Consider the following 15,855-nt stretch of genomic DNA (forward strand, 5'->3'; position numbering starts at 1 on the left):
ATGTGACTTTTTGAACAGGAGCCTTTAAATGGAATCCCAGCTACAGCTCAGGCAGCCTGCCGGCACTGCGTTCGGCACGGTCTCTGTAGGCAACCTACCCTGTTATGTGGATGCATTAACTCAGCATAAAATACAGCCAGGGAGAAGTTAACTGATGGGAATGGCAAACCCCAACTATTGCACTGAATACGCTCGCTTGCGATAAATTTGAGTCAGCACCAGCGACAGCTCTGCAGTCCTCCCATGTAGTGCAGATCAGGTGGTTGCAGAGCCCGGCTAGCAGCAATACGATGCAGCTGAAGAGGCAAGCACAACCCACAGACAGCAACTGTAGCTACTCTCTAGAACAAGGCGACCTCTAAGCTCCCATCTTTCACCGAAATGACGTGCTGATACTGCAGGAGACACCACGGTAAGTTTGTGTTTTTCATTTTTCAGCACAAAAACCTCCTGGAAAGCTCGAGGCAGAAACGAGAACGAAAATATTAGTTGATGACAGATGCTTGCACCAGAAATTTGCTGCAGTGTCAGAGATTTCTTCCTAACATTAATTCAGCTTTCAAACATGTGTTACCAGCTTTGAGAAAGTAACTAATGCTGTAATGAGGAAAAATAACGACGTGCATGTTAGCATGAAGGTGGAATTGGGGTTTCAAACTAAATTCGTAACAATTTCAGAAGGATTGTAACCATTTCTACTTAAGCAAATAGCATGCATGTATGGGGGGGACTGCTACATTACTGCAGAGATTTGTAAAGCAGATCCAGTTGACAGCCATTTTTTCATCTGGTATCAAAGAACACATTATTCCAAACATAATATAGGCTTGAAATCACTAAAAACAAGAAGCAGACATTGTATAACATTTGGAAGAGACTTGCATTTTCGGAAGAAAGCCCCCATTTGAGCATGAGGGGGAAAGGGAGATGAAAAAACAAGTCTCATTCTGCCAGACAACATGACAGTCTATGAAGGGATGCTTTGTAAAGTCTCTCTTGAACAATTCTAAAAAGGACTGTGCCACAAAGGGCTTTATTGATATTTTTACTTAATTTCTCCTGCAAGTAGCCATTGCAAAGACAACCCTTATAAAGATAAAAAATATATTACATGGATTTAAAGGGTGTCATTTTGGTATATTTATTTTCAGGCAACAATGGAATACCAGATACCGAATACATCTACCTGTCTGCTGGTCCTTCTGGTTTTTGTTCCCACTATTTTGGGTATCTGTCCTTCTAACTGTACATGCTCAGGAAATGACAGGAACGTGGACTGTTCAGGCAGAAACTTAACTGTACTGCCAGATGGACTTCAAGACAACATTACATATTTAAATCTGTCCTTTAACCAGTTCGTAGATCTTGATCATCAGTTAACAAGATTCACCAATTTGAGGACCCTTGATATTTCAAATAATTGGCTCAAGAACATTCCTGCTCATCTGCCCAAGTCCTTATGGGAATTATATGCCATAAACAACAATATTAAAGTTCTTCAGAAACTCGATACAGCTTACCAGTGGAATCTTAAAGTGCTCGATGTTTCCAGGAATATGGTGGAAAGAGCTGTTCTGATCAACAACACCCTGAGCAGCCTCAAGTTTCTCAATCTCAGTAGCAACAAACTCTGGACAGTTCCAACCAACATGCCCTACAACATAGAGACAGTGGATCTATCCAACAACTTCTTGTCCCAGATACTTCCAGGAACACTGCTGAGACTGCAACACCTTACAAGTCTCTACCTGCACAACAACAAGTTCACTTACATTCCTGACAAAGCTTTTGACCAGCTCTTTCAGCTCCAAGTAGTAACACTATATAACAACCCGTGGTCCTGCGGCGACAAACAGAATATCCCTTATTTGCTGAAATGGGTGCAGGGAACAGGCGCCAGTGTTCTCGGGGCTCCCTGTGCCAATCAATCCGTGCTCTGGATGAATGCCACACCAAGTCCAGACGCTCCCACGGCCACAGACTCCAGCCTCATGAGTAAAGGCATGAAGGCAGCAGACAAGGCTACATCCCCACTGGCAACAGAGCCGACCAAAATGCACAAGCAATTTAAAGCCAAGGACATGACCACCCTGGGCACCTTAAGCCACACCGTACTGTACACGAGCACGGACCGACCCCTACTCCTCTACCCAGAAGATCTGACAACCAGGAAGGTTAGTTCTCAAGAAGCAGCAGCTACACACTCCATCTACATCCAGGATCCACCCGGGGTGAACTCAAGCCTGTCTGGTTCAGCGGGATCATCCACCACTCCTCTGACTCTAAGTATCACCAGTGGAATGCCAACAAACTACTCCAGAATGCCTCAAAGCACAACCGCTACCTTAAGGAAAGAGGAACCCACTACAAGTACTCTGGACACTCACGTGCGCTCCAAAGCAAGCCCCTTGGAGCTGTATTTGGTTTATGGTGTGATGCTGCCTGCAGTGGCAATGTTTCTGGGCTAAGGGCTGGCATCTTGTGAAAATCATTGAGTTTATTCCCGTGATACATAGCTGCAGTTAAGACATCCAGGTCAAATACACAAGAAATTTGGAGTCCTGACTCTGATCTAAAGAAAGTAACAGTTCTTTAATTAAAGAAGTGCACACTAATGTCTTGATACTAAGCTGCTACTTATTTTAATATGTCTTAATCGAGTAAAACTAACCTATGATTTCATTTTTAAAAATGTGCTTATTTTGTATTTAAATTTTTAATTTTACTTGCACAGAATAAAACATCAGAATTTTAAGTACTGATTTTATGTATGATTTTGTCATTAAACAACTGGAAAAAAACAGAAGGCCTGTATCATATCTGCATTGTCTTGCTTGATTTGCCAGTGAGCAATTCTTGTAATATAGCAGCACAGATTCTTTGTAAGTTATGACAACGTGCAAAAGGAAGGGGAAAAATAAAGGAACTAAATCTAGCTGTTTCACTAATCAGAAGTTATTCCTGAGAAAAATCGCTAGCATGTATATCTATGTTTGCTTCATATGTATTAGAATATTTTAACTATGAAGAGCAACAGTTCTGAATATAGGAATTAAATATGACAATGCCATGATGTCTGCTAAGAGGGTGTAAACTGAGAAGGCAACATGGCCAGCTTCAGCATGGGACGAGTGGCAGGGGCTGGTATCCCTTTTTACTCTGTCTTAAGAGACTGCAGGCAAGTTATTTCTCACTCTCCTCATTTAAAAAAAAAAAAAAAGTAGAGGAAAACACAAGGTGTTCAATGCCATGGCACTCTCCAACAAGGAGTAACCTAGACGAATTAAACTGAACTCCTTATTTCAAGTGACATCCAAAGATGCTTAAAACAGTATCGTGCATCAGCCAGAACGTATTAAGCTACTATTTTTGATCAGTAAAGTGAAATATCAGCCAATTTCTAATGCAAGTTACGTAACAAATCAATTATGCAATGAGTTGACAAGCTGCCATTGAAACAATCCTTGAATCTTGCGACTCAAAAACAAAAAAATGCAGTCCATGGCATTGAACATGCCCAAATCCTTGCTTTGTAAGGGTGAGCATGAATGCTATCCTCCTTGCTACCTGCACCACCAGCGAGTAGAAATAGTTGCACGCATGGTTCTGTCCACTCTAGGAAAATAATTTCAATTATGTGGCAAAGGTACTCGATATACTACAGATGAAGTTTCGCAAACAGCATGAAATGAAAACTGAAGAACAAGTTAATTGAAGAAGTATTATTCACTTAATATTACAAACCTCTATACAATGTTTTCCATTCATTTCAGGCCATTTAATTTCCAGTTATTGTAGCATGAAGGTGCTGCAAAACCCAGAAAACCTCACTATTGAGCCTGCAGCCCTCTACCTATTTCTCCTAGGTGTCAGTGAGGGCTGTAGATCATTTACAACCACTGGTATCAGAGAAATCACAACTTTCCAATTGTGAACAGTATTTCTATAACCAGAAACGTGTTTTAATTTCTAACAGTAAATGTTACACAATGAATTTGTACAGTTATTTCATTGGCATTTCAGTAAAAATAAAGTTATGTTTGTATTGAACTCGTGACACTGCTTCTTTTCTGATAAGCAGAGTGGTAGCACTGAATAGATAACACTGTTATAAAAACCTACTTCAAGCAGACATTTAGCTCTATGGGGGAAACTTATGGTTAAATCAAACGATATTTTTTTCATACTGATATATCCCTAACATTGGTTACTAATAATCTGATGAGGTACAGTAACAGAGGGCCAACCCTTCCCCTTCCCACCCTTCGAACTTGTGAACACCCAAGGCATATCCTTCTCCACTAGAAAAGGGAGCTGCTTCTCCCTTTTCCAAAACACTCTCTACAGCTAATAGGACAGAAAACTCTACAGAACCTCAAACCAAAGACATTTCATATGCATTTTAGGTAGACAAAAGCTAGCTATGCAAGTCCAAGTTTAGACAAGCCAGATGGTAAGCAACATGCACTGGTACCTCCAGAACTGCCTCGTTACATGACGTGGCTGCCAGCAGACCAAACAACTTGCCCCCTTGGCACAAGTTCCAGGTATTTTCCTCAGGTTAAACAATCTGACTCCAACTGATAAACTCCATTATCAAGGATCAGTCAGTGTATTTGCTGAGTACTGACTGGCTGTACAACAGTATCAACCTACTTATGTTCAGAAGTAGGTATTTCCTAGAACTAGCTCATTTGTGTGGCTGCATCCCACACAGTTCAAAGCAGCTTAGCTCACAAGGTAGGACGGAAATCACAGCACAAGGTGCTATTAGTAAACCACCTTGACTTCAGGAAGTTGCGTTACATACACTGTCTTTGCTGGACCGTTTGACACAGGATGCCCGATTCTAGTGCATGCAAAAACTCTACATGGAATCGACTTTAAATGCTCTGAGAACGTTTCACCCATGTCAAGACTATTCAGTGAACTGCAATGCTATAAAAATACCATTTTCCCAAAGTTGTTTTGGACAAATTGCAAGTGTCTGCGCTGAATGACTGGCCACCGAGGCTTCAACATCTTAACCATGCCAACAGAAGCCTGGAAGCAGAACTCCAGTTGTGGGGTTTCCTAGATCCACGTACAGGACCAGGAAGCTGGGATACACACACAGGTTTTAGCCCTCCCAGGGGTTGCAGGGCGATGCTCTGCCCAAACCCTGCCTGTGAAGGTGCAGGCAAGAGGGCTTCTCAGCCAGACCGCTTTCAGTCAAGCGGACTGAAATTTGGGTTTCTTGTATTTTTCTGGAATACAAATGAGTAGATAAGGGAGCAGGAGCAGGCAGGCAAACGTGGGAGTCCTGCACTTGTTGCTTGGCAACTGTGCAGTCAAACTGAAATAAAACTGATGGGCACGGCCGTGAACGCGGCAGCGTCGGTCTGTGTTGCTTTAAACACGCTAGTCACTCCGTCCACCATCAGTGTAAAATAACCTATTCTCAGAGAAATTCCAAAGTAACTATTTAGCATTTCAGGAGAATATTCAAAACACCCTCAAAAAGGTCCAGCACACCTTCCAGCAGCAGCAGCATGCTTGCCCCTGCAAGGCTAACATGACTTAGGGATAGCTGCCATCTGAAGCAGTAACTCAGAGGTTTGTATTCCTGTTCATTAGTTTGGGATCAGCTTTACAACTCAATGGCAGTGCTTCAGGATCAATATTTATTAAAGCATTGATCATTTTAGCAACAGCATAGGGATTAAAAACAGAAGAGCACTGGCTTCAGAAGTCAGGTTGTTGCCCAGGAAACAGAATGTGAAGAAAAGTGACAGATGGAATTAAATTTCACAGCACAAGAAGGATGTAAACTGATCCAGATACACCACTAAAATGACTCAACAATGCCCTAGCAACAAGATCTCCAACTACCAAAGAAACCCAACCCAAACCCAAAACCCCAACCAAACACCCCACCCCCACCCCACCCCACTTAAGCCCTCAAATATCCCGGCAGCTCCATTCTAAGAGTCTTCCCACATTTCATGCCCTAAAAAACAGCATCTGGCTCAGAACAACAAGACAAACACCTCAGATAAACAGCACACAGCCACATCACTAGAAAAGATGCCAGAGCATCCCTCCAGAGCCAAGCCCCACCTGCCAGGTTTGGAAAGGCAGCCCGCAGGGAAAAACTGAAGAACTACATAGCTACCAAAGAGAAAGCAAACGATATGAGGGGAGGTGAAGGCAAGCAATATTTCACCTGGCAGGAAGGCTTATATCCAAGTACAACAATACATTCATCAGGTATCCTGCACCTGGATAAGGGGTGCAGAAATCTGCTCCTTACTACCACTTTAGGCCAGGCAGGGACATGTACCTGACCTCTACCAGATCACTATGGTTTAGGAGTGATTTCTTCATCTTCCTTTGAGATGCAAACCACGCAGTGCTGAAGGGACAGCTGTTACATATTAATAATACCTCTCCAAAGAACACACACCAACACTTCTACTTTCCTTCTACTCACACATGTTCTAACAGGACACTTCAGATATCACTACACGTTGGACAAGCTCATGGTAAAGTGTTCAGGTTTCAAGTACAGAAATAAGCACCAAAGAACCCCCAGGTCACGTTTGTGTGTGACAGATTTATATATAAACAGAATAAAGGCCTCAAAATACTGATGGACTTCGTAGCTTTTGACAACATAATTTGTTGAGGTTGCTTCCACCTGAACTCATTCCTAAGTGCAAACTACTGCTCCTGCAAGCATCCTTACAGACATATTTCATGAAAGATGTGAACACCACCACCAAACACTACCTTCAAAAAGGATGATGTGTCTCACAGAATTCAATTATTCCTCAAAGAATGTATTCTACTTTTTTGTTTTATCCTAAAGAGACGATATCTTGTCTGGTGACATATACTGGCACGAACCTCTGAAAAACAGTTTCTGAAATTACTGTGCTGGAACTGAGGAAGGGAAGTGCAGGTGGGAGTGGGCAGATCCAATGTCTCCAGCTGGTCCTTCCCATTTGCAAGTCTGACAACTTTTCCAGCTTGCTCCATTCCAACAGTGAACGAACACAACAACTGCGAGAAAAAATGATTTTCCAGACATCCAGTTTTATTCCTGAGTTTTCACAATCAGTCTTTCCTCATGACAGCAGTACAACTAGTTCAGAAGGGGTCTGGACATAATACATTATAAATCCTTTGAAAACCCACTGACATTCACCTGCAGAAAGTTACATTGTCCCAAACAATCAACATGCCTTTTAACACCCTGAGAGTACAGATCCTCTTTCAGCCTATACAGAAATCAACTTCAGCAAAACTTATAACCCAGGGATGTGTCATTTTAACATTCACAAAGAATTAGTCCCCTACACAACACAGGATTTAAAAATGGGCCCTTCTGAACCTTTGTGTGCAGATTTAGTGTCAGGCACCTCTAGGAAAAAATGACCCTCTAAGCAAACAGAAGCCAGGCAAACTAATTCCAGATTCGGTACTGCAGACACTCACTTTACTGTCACCTTTGGATCCCCTCTGAATCTTTAAGGGATCACTAATGCTGTTTCTACTGCTGAGCCTAAATGCAATGCTCAGATTTAAGATTTAACCAATCTGGTCCTAGTACAGAGTTACGGCGAGCATTCAGCTATCCCAGTAACACCTCGACAAGTCACATGCAGTTCAGTGTTCTCTGAGAAGCAGAAGACAGCACTGAACAGCCAGTGCCAGATACACAGGTACGTGTTTCACTGGAAACAAGTGATTTGCAGTTTGTTTCAACAATGACCACTAGTGTTCCAAAAGGAAAAACTTCCAGAAGCCATCCCTCTCCCCATCATGTCATCACAGAACACGAGATACATGCGCGACAACCTCCATACAGCCGTTCACACTGCAAGCTGAAGTCTCAGCTGAGATTCTGTAAAGGCCACTTCAGCCAACACAAAAAGCTCAACAGTGACTCAAGGACCCTAGAGAGGACAGGGATGTGTGGCACGGCTTTTGAAGACAGAAAATAAGGACAGAGGTAAGTGGTACTACTCATCTGGATTTCTTCCACTCCATCCAAAGAGCCACAAGGTCAAGTTAAAGGAGGTGATTTGCCAAGCCAGAGGAAGGGAGAGCTAGGGGCTTAGATAAATGTTCTCTCAAGTAGGTTCTGGCTCAGAGCTATAAATTATTAGAAAAAAGCTCAGATAAACTTCGTTTTCTTACCAAATTCTATGTCATGAGACTGTGTGTGGTTTAGTGTTACTGTGAGGAGCACGAGCTGACAGATTCATAAAGAGGTTATGCCAAAAACCATAGGCACTTCATTCTCATAACTTGTCCCAATGGTACCACTTCGCTTCCTTTTCTCCTTCTGCCTTGGGCCTGCCTTACACAAAGGCTTCCTAAGAGCTAGCAGAAAAAGAAGCATTCGAGAACTTTCACAGCACCAACCTCAAGGGAAGGGAAGCATTTCTTCCCTACATTGCCAGCTTGAAAGGAAGTGTTTTGTGTTGGCTTTTTAAAAGCATGAAAAGCCCCTGTGGCACACCTGAACAAATTCCAGGAGGAAAAAAGAGTTTGGAAATTTATTTTACCTTCCACACTGATAATGAACAGAAGTTTTGTTTGGTTGTTGTTCTGAAAAATCAAAAACATAATAAAAGAAATGTGAACAGATACATTCATTTGTTGGATCTCTAATTGCATCCTGGCTAGGAAACCAAATTAAAGTAGCAAAATTCAGCTACCAAATGAGAGGCAGCGTTTGGAAAGGTCCTTCAAAGCTCGCTCACTATTCTAGCTTCCAACCTGAATTTGGAATAAGGTAGGTTGATTGTCCAGTGGTAAAACAATAGCATTTTCCAATCATTCAAATTGTTCCTTGCTTGAAAACTTGAAATTTTGCAGGTTTCTGCCGAAGTCACGCGGTATAACCGAGCACAGCCTGTCTAAGCAACTAAGCTCATAGTTCTATCTCCAGAGTAAAGAGCACTACTGAAAACAATTACAAGCTATGAAAATTACTAAAATCAAGCACCTAAAATTCTAATTAATTGAAAGAAATCCTACATGCCTCTTGGGTATGATTTAAAATATGTAAATCTGAAGATGCATTGTTTGCAAACACGCACTATTTAAATTGGTGACCACAAACAGAAGACACTGCTGAAGAAGTGGTTTCCTCTGCTTGTTTTCCCATCCTTACATGAACAGAAATTGCACAAGGTTCACCACTGATGACATCTCCTCAGACTATGACAATAACTTTTGCTGGAAACAGCATCATGACCAGAACTGCCACAGCTGCACCACGAGTACCAGCGCACTATCAGCAAGGGCACACCACGGACAGCAGCACTGGCACCACCCCCAGAAGTTCTCCTTCCAGCCTCACCTCAACAAGCAGCTCAGGCAAGGGCTCCCCAAGAACCTCAACCATTCCTACCCATGCCACAGAAGCACAGCAGAGCACGCACCCCACCAGCATCACAAACAAATGACCCACCAGCAACAGAAGCACCAGGAAGGGCCAAAGCAACTGCATGAACTCTACCAGCCCCAGTGCCACAAACAGCTCCACCAGCACGAACTCAGCTACCACCAGCAAAATGCGTACTGGCAAGAGCAGCAGAAGCAAAGCCAAGAGCCCCACTGGCACAAGATGCATCAGTAACAATCTGCCCATGAAGACCCACGCAGGATGTGCCAGCATCCACAAGTGCCACGCTGACATCAGGACTCTCTCCACCACCATGACCAGTGCTGGCGAGAGGTTCACACACCTCAGCGGTGGCACCACACACCCCGATGGTGCCAAAACCAGCGCTCCCACTGCTGCCAGACAACACGTCACCAGCAACACCACTTCCAAAAGCAAAGGCTCCACGGACAAAGCACGGACAGAAGGTAGAGCAGCTCTCATCTGATCTTTATAGCTCTGTCTTTGATTGCACTTCATTGTGAGTGCAGGGATGTTCCTTTTCTTGAAAAGGTTAAGAATGACTCAGTACTCAGCGTAATCACTATGGAAACTGGCTTGAACATCCTGTCCTCCATGGATTTCATAGTGCGGTTACTTAATAACTAGATTGAAACAGCAAGTTTCAGTTATACTCTTACTCTAGCTGCAGCTTTGTGACTGAAAACACTAATTTCAATAAAACCAGTGTTATTTCATTTATTTATTTTTTTTAAAGAGAGAGAATTTTGAATTATTTGACCACTAACTGATTAATATTAATCTTGGGATATTTTTTGCAAATTCTTCCATACTGCAGCACGTGCTGCTCATTACAAATCACTACCTTCCAGAATAAGGAAGCCTTAAAACTTTCAAACTTTTGCCTCACTGGAAGCACAGTGTCTTCTGAAAAGGTTCACATGTCAACATCAGCTTTTGTTATTACTTTAGTGGTATTTCCACAGACCTCAATCTTCCAAAACCATGGTACCACTGTCACTGAGAACATAATGGTGACACTTAAACAACATCATGGTCTTGACAATGTACAAAACTTCTAAACACTTGTATTACTCTCTGAAGTGGGACACGTGGAACACACTGAGAAGTTTCATCCCATGTTTTAGCTTGTTACTCATATGTCAGAAAACAAAAATAGTAAAATCACTGATAAAGGGTTAACGTGCCACAGTCTACTTGAGACAATGAAAAATGAGTAATATGGATTTAAATTTTTTACACAAATACTCATGTACTCTCTGGTGGAAATATGTGACATTTCTGATTGAGGAAACAGCTCAGTTAAAACCACTGTCACCAAACTTCGTCAAATAAGGTCTTTTCAGATCCTTGTTTGAACTGAACTTGGTGCACCTTTCCTACACACACTTGATAGCTTTGATTTTACAGTTTATTTCAGACAGGGAATGTGGAAGTTTCCTTACCGCCGAGCAATGTAGTAGAAAACAGGATTTCCAGCTTTTGATGTCCCAGCTTGGTAGAAAATATTTAATGTTTTCAGTGCTTTGAACTCATCTTTTTCATGGACCTGATGCCTAAAGAGCAAAATACCAACACCAACTTTTCACAACTGTCTTTCAAAAAACCCAAGCAGCAAACAACCTCCCCAGGCCCAAAATAAAACAAACACCACCACACCCCTAAAAAAAAAAAAAAAACCCCAAACCCCAAACCCACCAAACTTCTTTATTTGCAACCAAAAGCATTAAGTTCACAAAATTCCAAACCTTTGGTAAATCACAAATGTTACTGCCATCTCCGGTTCTCAATTCAATTTTTGAAATTAAATTCTACTCAGAAACCTAAAAGGATTATGTAGACCCAGCTTTTTCAGCTCCCTTTCAAAATGAAAGCAGGAGTCATAACAGCTACTTGGACTTCCTTACATGAAGTCCAGAACCCACACCCCCCCATCCCCCTCCACAATAACCTCATTACCTTGTCATAAATTCTTCAAATTTGGAACTAGTGAGATTTAAACTGGACCAATGGGTGTCTGCCACGGGTTTGTGCTCAGGAGGACCCAGATAGGCAAGAAGAGTAGCCATCTTGTCAAAAGGTCGTCTTCCAACAGCCTTGTGGTCCCTGGAAACAGGACAGTACTTAAAGGTCCTTCTTTGCTCAGCAATTTCCATTTTTTTTGCCCACTACTCTTCCTTACCTTAAGCTGGATGAATTCATTTAAATTAAAACAAAATTTAAAAAAGAGTTTGGCACAGAAGTAAGGAAAAGATTTGATAGTTATATAACAACTGTTATAGAAGACACCTATACACTGGCAGAAAAGGTTGGCAGTAAAATAGGCAAAGATGATGTTAGGCACATTCCCAGTAAGGGCTTGTCAGTAAGACCAAAGATTCCAAATTTAAGATTTTTCTGGCTATGATATTCTTCTCAGTAACAAGAATAATAAAGTATTTCCAAATACTCATTCCTATCAGCATCTCCCTTCTTCACGGTTTCTGCAGCCTTACCTGTTGCTGGAAAGGTACTGGCCAATCTTCTCCTGATTGTTCCACAGCAACCGGTGCAGTGCAAGGACATTGCCATCGCTGATGAAAGACAGGCTGTGATTGACAGTGTCGCTAGCTGGGCAATCAGACGCAATATCAAGGAAGAACCTAGGGGTCAGGACCAGTAACAACCATCAGTGCCTAAGGGAATCTGCCAAGCAGACTCAGTGTAAATCCAGAGGCTGTAAGAACATTCCCTGCTTACTCTGTACACTGACAGACTGTGTGTTTCCGAAGGGCCTACCTTCGTGCTGCATCAAAATTGCTCTTCACAAAGTCATTAAAAGGCCGCATATGTTCTTCTTTTGTAAAGAGGACGTGGTTGGCAATACTCTGAAGTATCTAAATAATAAAAAGATGGTAAAGACACAAAAAGGTTTAACGTATTAACTGTAATGGCAGTCAGCCTAACCTCCCTCTCAGAAGCACTCACTTCAACGTGCGCACCAGAAAAGGCCAACAGACAGCTAATTCAAACCGTGTTCACCTTCAAACTACATTTCATCACATACTTTCACACACTTATTTAAGAACTTTATTCAGCTTTATACCAGGAGAATATATTATCTTTCAAACCCATCGTTTATTAAATGTTAACTACTTCTTCTGGAAAAGCAACAGCATATGCCTACTTAAAGAACACCTACTTCAACATTTAAACGGGTCATATGCACAGGCCACAGAATTTGTATGCCATCGTTAAATCTTCTTGCCTCCACTTTTAATTTTACAGTAAATTATACTGAATGGGGGAAAAAGAAAATCATCACTTCTTTAGTGCTAGACGGAATCTCTGCCTGTTGCTGTCCTCACTGTGCTCAAGGCAGCACAGGTTTCTTCATTTGTTTTCAAATAAAGTTAGAAGTTCAAGAGAAGAGCCAGAAGACACTCTGCTATCTTAGATAATTCTGGCAAAGGGGTTTTTCCATACAGACTGTTTCCCATACGTATGCTGCTGTGAGCTGTAACATTAACATTATGAGGTACAAACATCATACGAAACCACACTTTAAACACAATGGCTCCTACATAAACCTGTGAGCTGGACTAGTATGAGAGTTTAGGTAGCAGAGAGCAGAAGTACATCAGATAGAACACAGAAGATGGTCAAATAAAATTACTGACTGATTCACCTTTGACATCAGTTTCAATCCCCTTTCAATTCTTGGTGGAGGCTTTTTGTCTAGAATCCCTGCCTCGTACGGGGAGACGATCGCAGGGTTGATGAACCGAAGGAACATGGCGCTTCCCACTGCTCCGATGCTGTTCTGAGGGAACCGCTGACTAACAACCTATGAAGTCGAGAATTATAAAGAACATTCTTGCATTACTGGGAAAGCAAGCTGGGAAAAGCCTTGCATGGTCATCCAACTCTATGCATCCCCTCCATACCCATCAAGCTCAGCACATGTGAGTAGGACAGGTCTTGCACCAAAGGACATCTGGGACTGAAGGGGCTACCAGACACTAGCTAGCTGTAACTTGTACAAATTAGGGTGAGATTGTTACAATAGCTACTGGACAGAGAAAAGAAGGTGCATTTCAGAGTTACTGACCACTTCACTCCAGGACCTGCTGCTGCCAGTAAGGCAGACAAAACCCATACATTCTCGCTGAGGGGTACCACAGCCTTCCCACCAAGCACAGGTAATTTTTTTTTAAATCAGTGGGTCTCTTACTTGTATATTTATAGTATCAGTACTGAGTACAAGAGCCTCTCAGAGCTGTTCAGGAGTAACTTTACATTTGTGGGAAGGAGATATTGGTAGAAGTACTCTTCAGGATCATCACATCTCAGATTTGCCAGAGGACAAAAGACAGAATGAAGCAGAGCCCAGTAGCCACTGTACTTCTCTGCCTCTACATACACTGTCCCAAATAACATGGAGTGAAGAACTACAGATGTAAAATACTACTCTCTGCTATCCAGAGAAAAGTATTTTTCAGAAAATGTTGTAAGAAAAAGGAAATCTTTCTTTTTCGGAAATCAACTATGTGTTACTAAGAAGGTATCTGAAGAACCCACTGTCTTTCATTTGACTTTGAAAAGTTAAAGCTCCCTGACAAAAATAAAAGTTCTAAAGATATGCTACACATGGTTCTATGGAGTCAATGTCTGTATGTATATGCTCATATGAGTAACAATGGGTAATCAACAACTCAGATTCTACCTTTTCACAGAATAAAACTAGCAAGCTTCGTATTTTAAATGACATTGATTAAAATAAATTCAAACCAAAGAAACCCCATTCTACCAAGATACTTCAAATCTTAACTAGTGCAATCTTAAATCATGCTGCTTAAGACAGGTGAAGCCATTAGTACATACGTAATTTATCAAGAATCACTGTGGTTCAGTAGCAACTGTGTTTGGTGATGCAATTACTGATAAGATTTTCTTGTAAAATACTAGTTTGCACACAGATTTTCCATTTAATGAACAATTACCATTTTGCTCAGTTAGAGCAAAAAATAAAGGAGTATTTAGTAAGTTTAAGTTTCCACTCTGCCTCTTTTATTTGTACTTTGTATTTTGAGGTCACTGTCAAAGAAAAGGGTAAGCCTCAGTTTTTAATGACATCACTATCACAATCCACATATCAAAAGCTTTAACAGAGAGTTACTTAAAATAGGAATTCTGCTTTTCATACTAAATAAATACAGGTGTTAAATTTTATTGGTTAGTCACAAAGCAAACAAAAGAAAATGTATCAGGAACGAGTCATATAAACCTTTTCTTTGAAGTAACCCATACATCTATCATTTCTCTTCTCCCAGGATGCAAGGTGAAGCCAAGTTATCTGCCAGAGTGTTAAAACAACTGAACAGACTCAGGTTTTCCCCCAAACCGAAGACAAGACTTATCTTCCACGTTTTTCTTAATTTGAAGATGGTGGCAAGGGTAGAAGAATCAGAATATTAAATACTAAGCAGTAATGTTAAAAATGTCTTTTGTTTACTCAAATAGGCACACAGAGAATATTTTAAATATAACTTAATTCCAGTGTTAATTGAAATGAAAGCTATTTTGTGCCAGAATTAGTAGAATGATTTTACAGTGAGGTCAAATAGACTGAAGTGAAGATGTTTGGAACAAACAGCAAAAGATTTTTGTTGTGCTTTGAAAGAAATGGCTAATAAAAAGGTCTCCAAACTTACTGATTTTTTGTTTTCCTTTTTTTCTTTTACGGTAGCTTTATTCAGTAGAGAGTGGCAAGTAGCCTACAGAACAGAGATGAGCACAAACAAGTCACAGCACCAACTACATACAGCAACAAAAAACCAATGTTGACTTGTACATAAATTACACAGTAAAATGTAACAAACATAACCAACAGAAAATGAAATATATAAACTAAAGACTGATGATGGAGTTTTTATTCCACAATTTTATTACATCTTATTTACAAAGCAGTAAATACAAAACAAGCAAATGTTGCGTTTCAATCATTTCTACTATTTCTGGCTAGATAAGTCAAACCACATCAGTGTGCTCATGATATACAATATTGGGCATTAAATGGTATATTCCACTTTCAAATGTATTTCACCATCCCCAAATAATTTTCACAGGAAAAATAGTAGTGTGTTATACCTTTGAAATATATATTGCTTTTAAAATAAATTTAGAGTTTTATATCTTCCCAATGTTTCTCTGTGTGTCCTTCAATTTAGTCAGATCTGTGAATCATCACCGTTATTACTACTTTAATAGCTAAACACTGCCAAAAACCACTGTGCAAAGAGGAAGAAAACAACCAGCGGGTCTACATTAATTTATTACAGATTTCCAAATCAAGATATCTGACATGATTATTTCTGCATTTCACTGGAAAGCAAAAGGGACCAACCATGAAGCATCCCACTCTCCTGCATTTCCCAACAGGACCTGAGCAGAGC

General features: G+C 41.0%; 2 protein-coding genes across 3 annotated transcripts in view; one reads left to right on the forward strand and one right to left on the reverse strand.

Annotated features, from left to right (window-relative positions):
* The window catches only part of NF1 (neurofibromin 1), a gene marked incomplete at both ends in the record, with an annotated part of 87,875 nt that overhangs the window by 31,647 nt on the left and 40,373 nt on the right, over positions 1 to 15,855 (reverse strand). Inside the window, 6 exons of one of the 2 annotated variants that reach the window (XM_084272851.1) lie at positions 10,867 to 10,977; positions 11,381 to 11,527; positions 11,917 to 12,063; positions 12,200 to 12,297; positions 13,089 to 13,247; positions 15,115 to 15,177. In XM_084272851.1, coding sequence (XP_084128977.1) covers positions 10,867 to 10,977; positions 11,381 to 11,527; positions 11,917 to 12,063; positions 12,200 to 12,297; positions 13,089 to 13,247; positions 15,115 to 15,177 — 725 coding nt within the window. The remainder of the gene's footprint in view (positions 1 to 10,866; positions 10,978 to 11,380; positions 11,528 to 11,916; positions 12,064 to 12,199; positions 12,298 to 13,088; positions 13,248 to 15,114; positions 15,178 to 15,855) is intronic. The other variant, XM_084272852.1, reaches the window with a different exon arrangement.
* On the forward strand, positions 1,158 to 2,468 carry OMG (oligodendrocyte myelin glycoprotein; the record flags this gene model as incomplete). The annotated part of the gene is made up of 1 exon (XM_084273158.1): positions 1,158 to 2,468. One exon carries the CDS (start codon positions 1,158 to 1,160, stop codon positions 2,466 to 2,468), a length of 1,311 nt encoding a protein of 436 aa, XP_084129284.1.

Source organism: Gallinula chloropus (assembly GCF_964237585.1).
Source record: "Gallinula chloropus genome assembly, chromosome: 19".
Lineage (NCBI taxonomy): Eukaryota > Metazoa > Chordata > Aves > Gruiformes > Rallidae > Gallinula > Gallinula chloropus.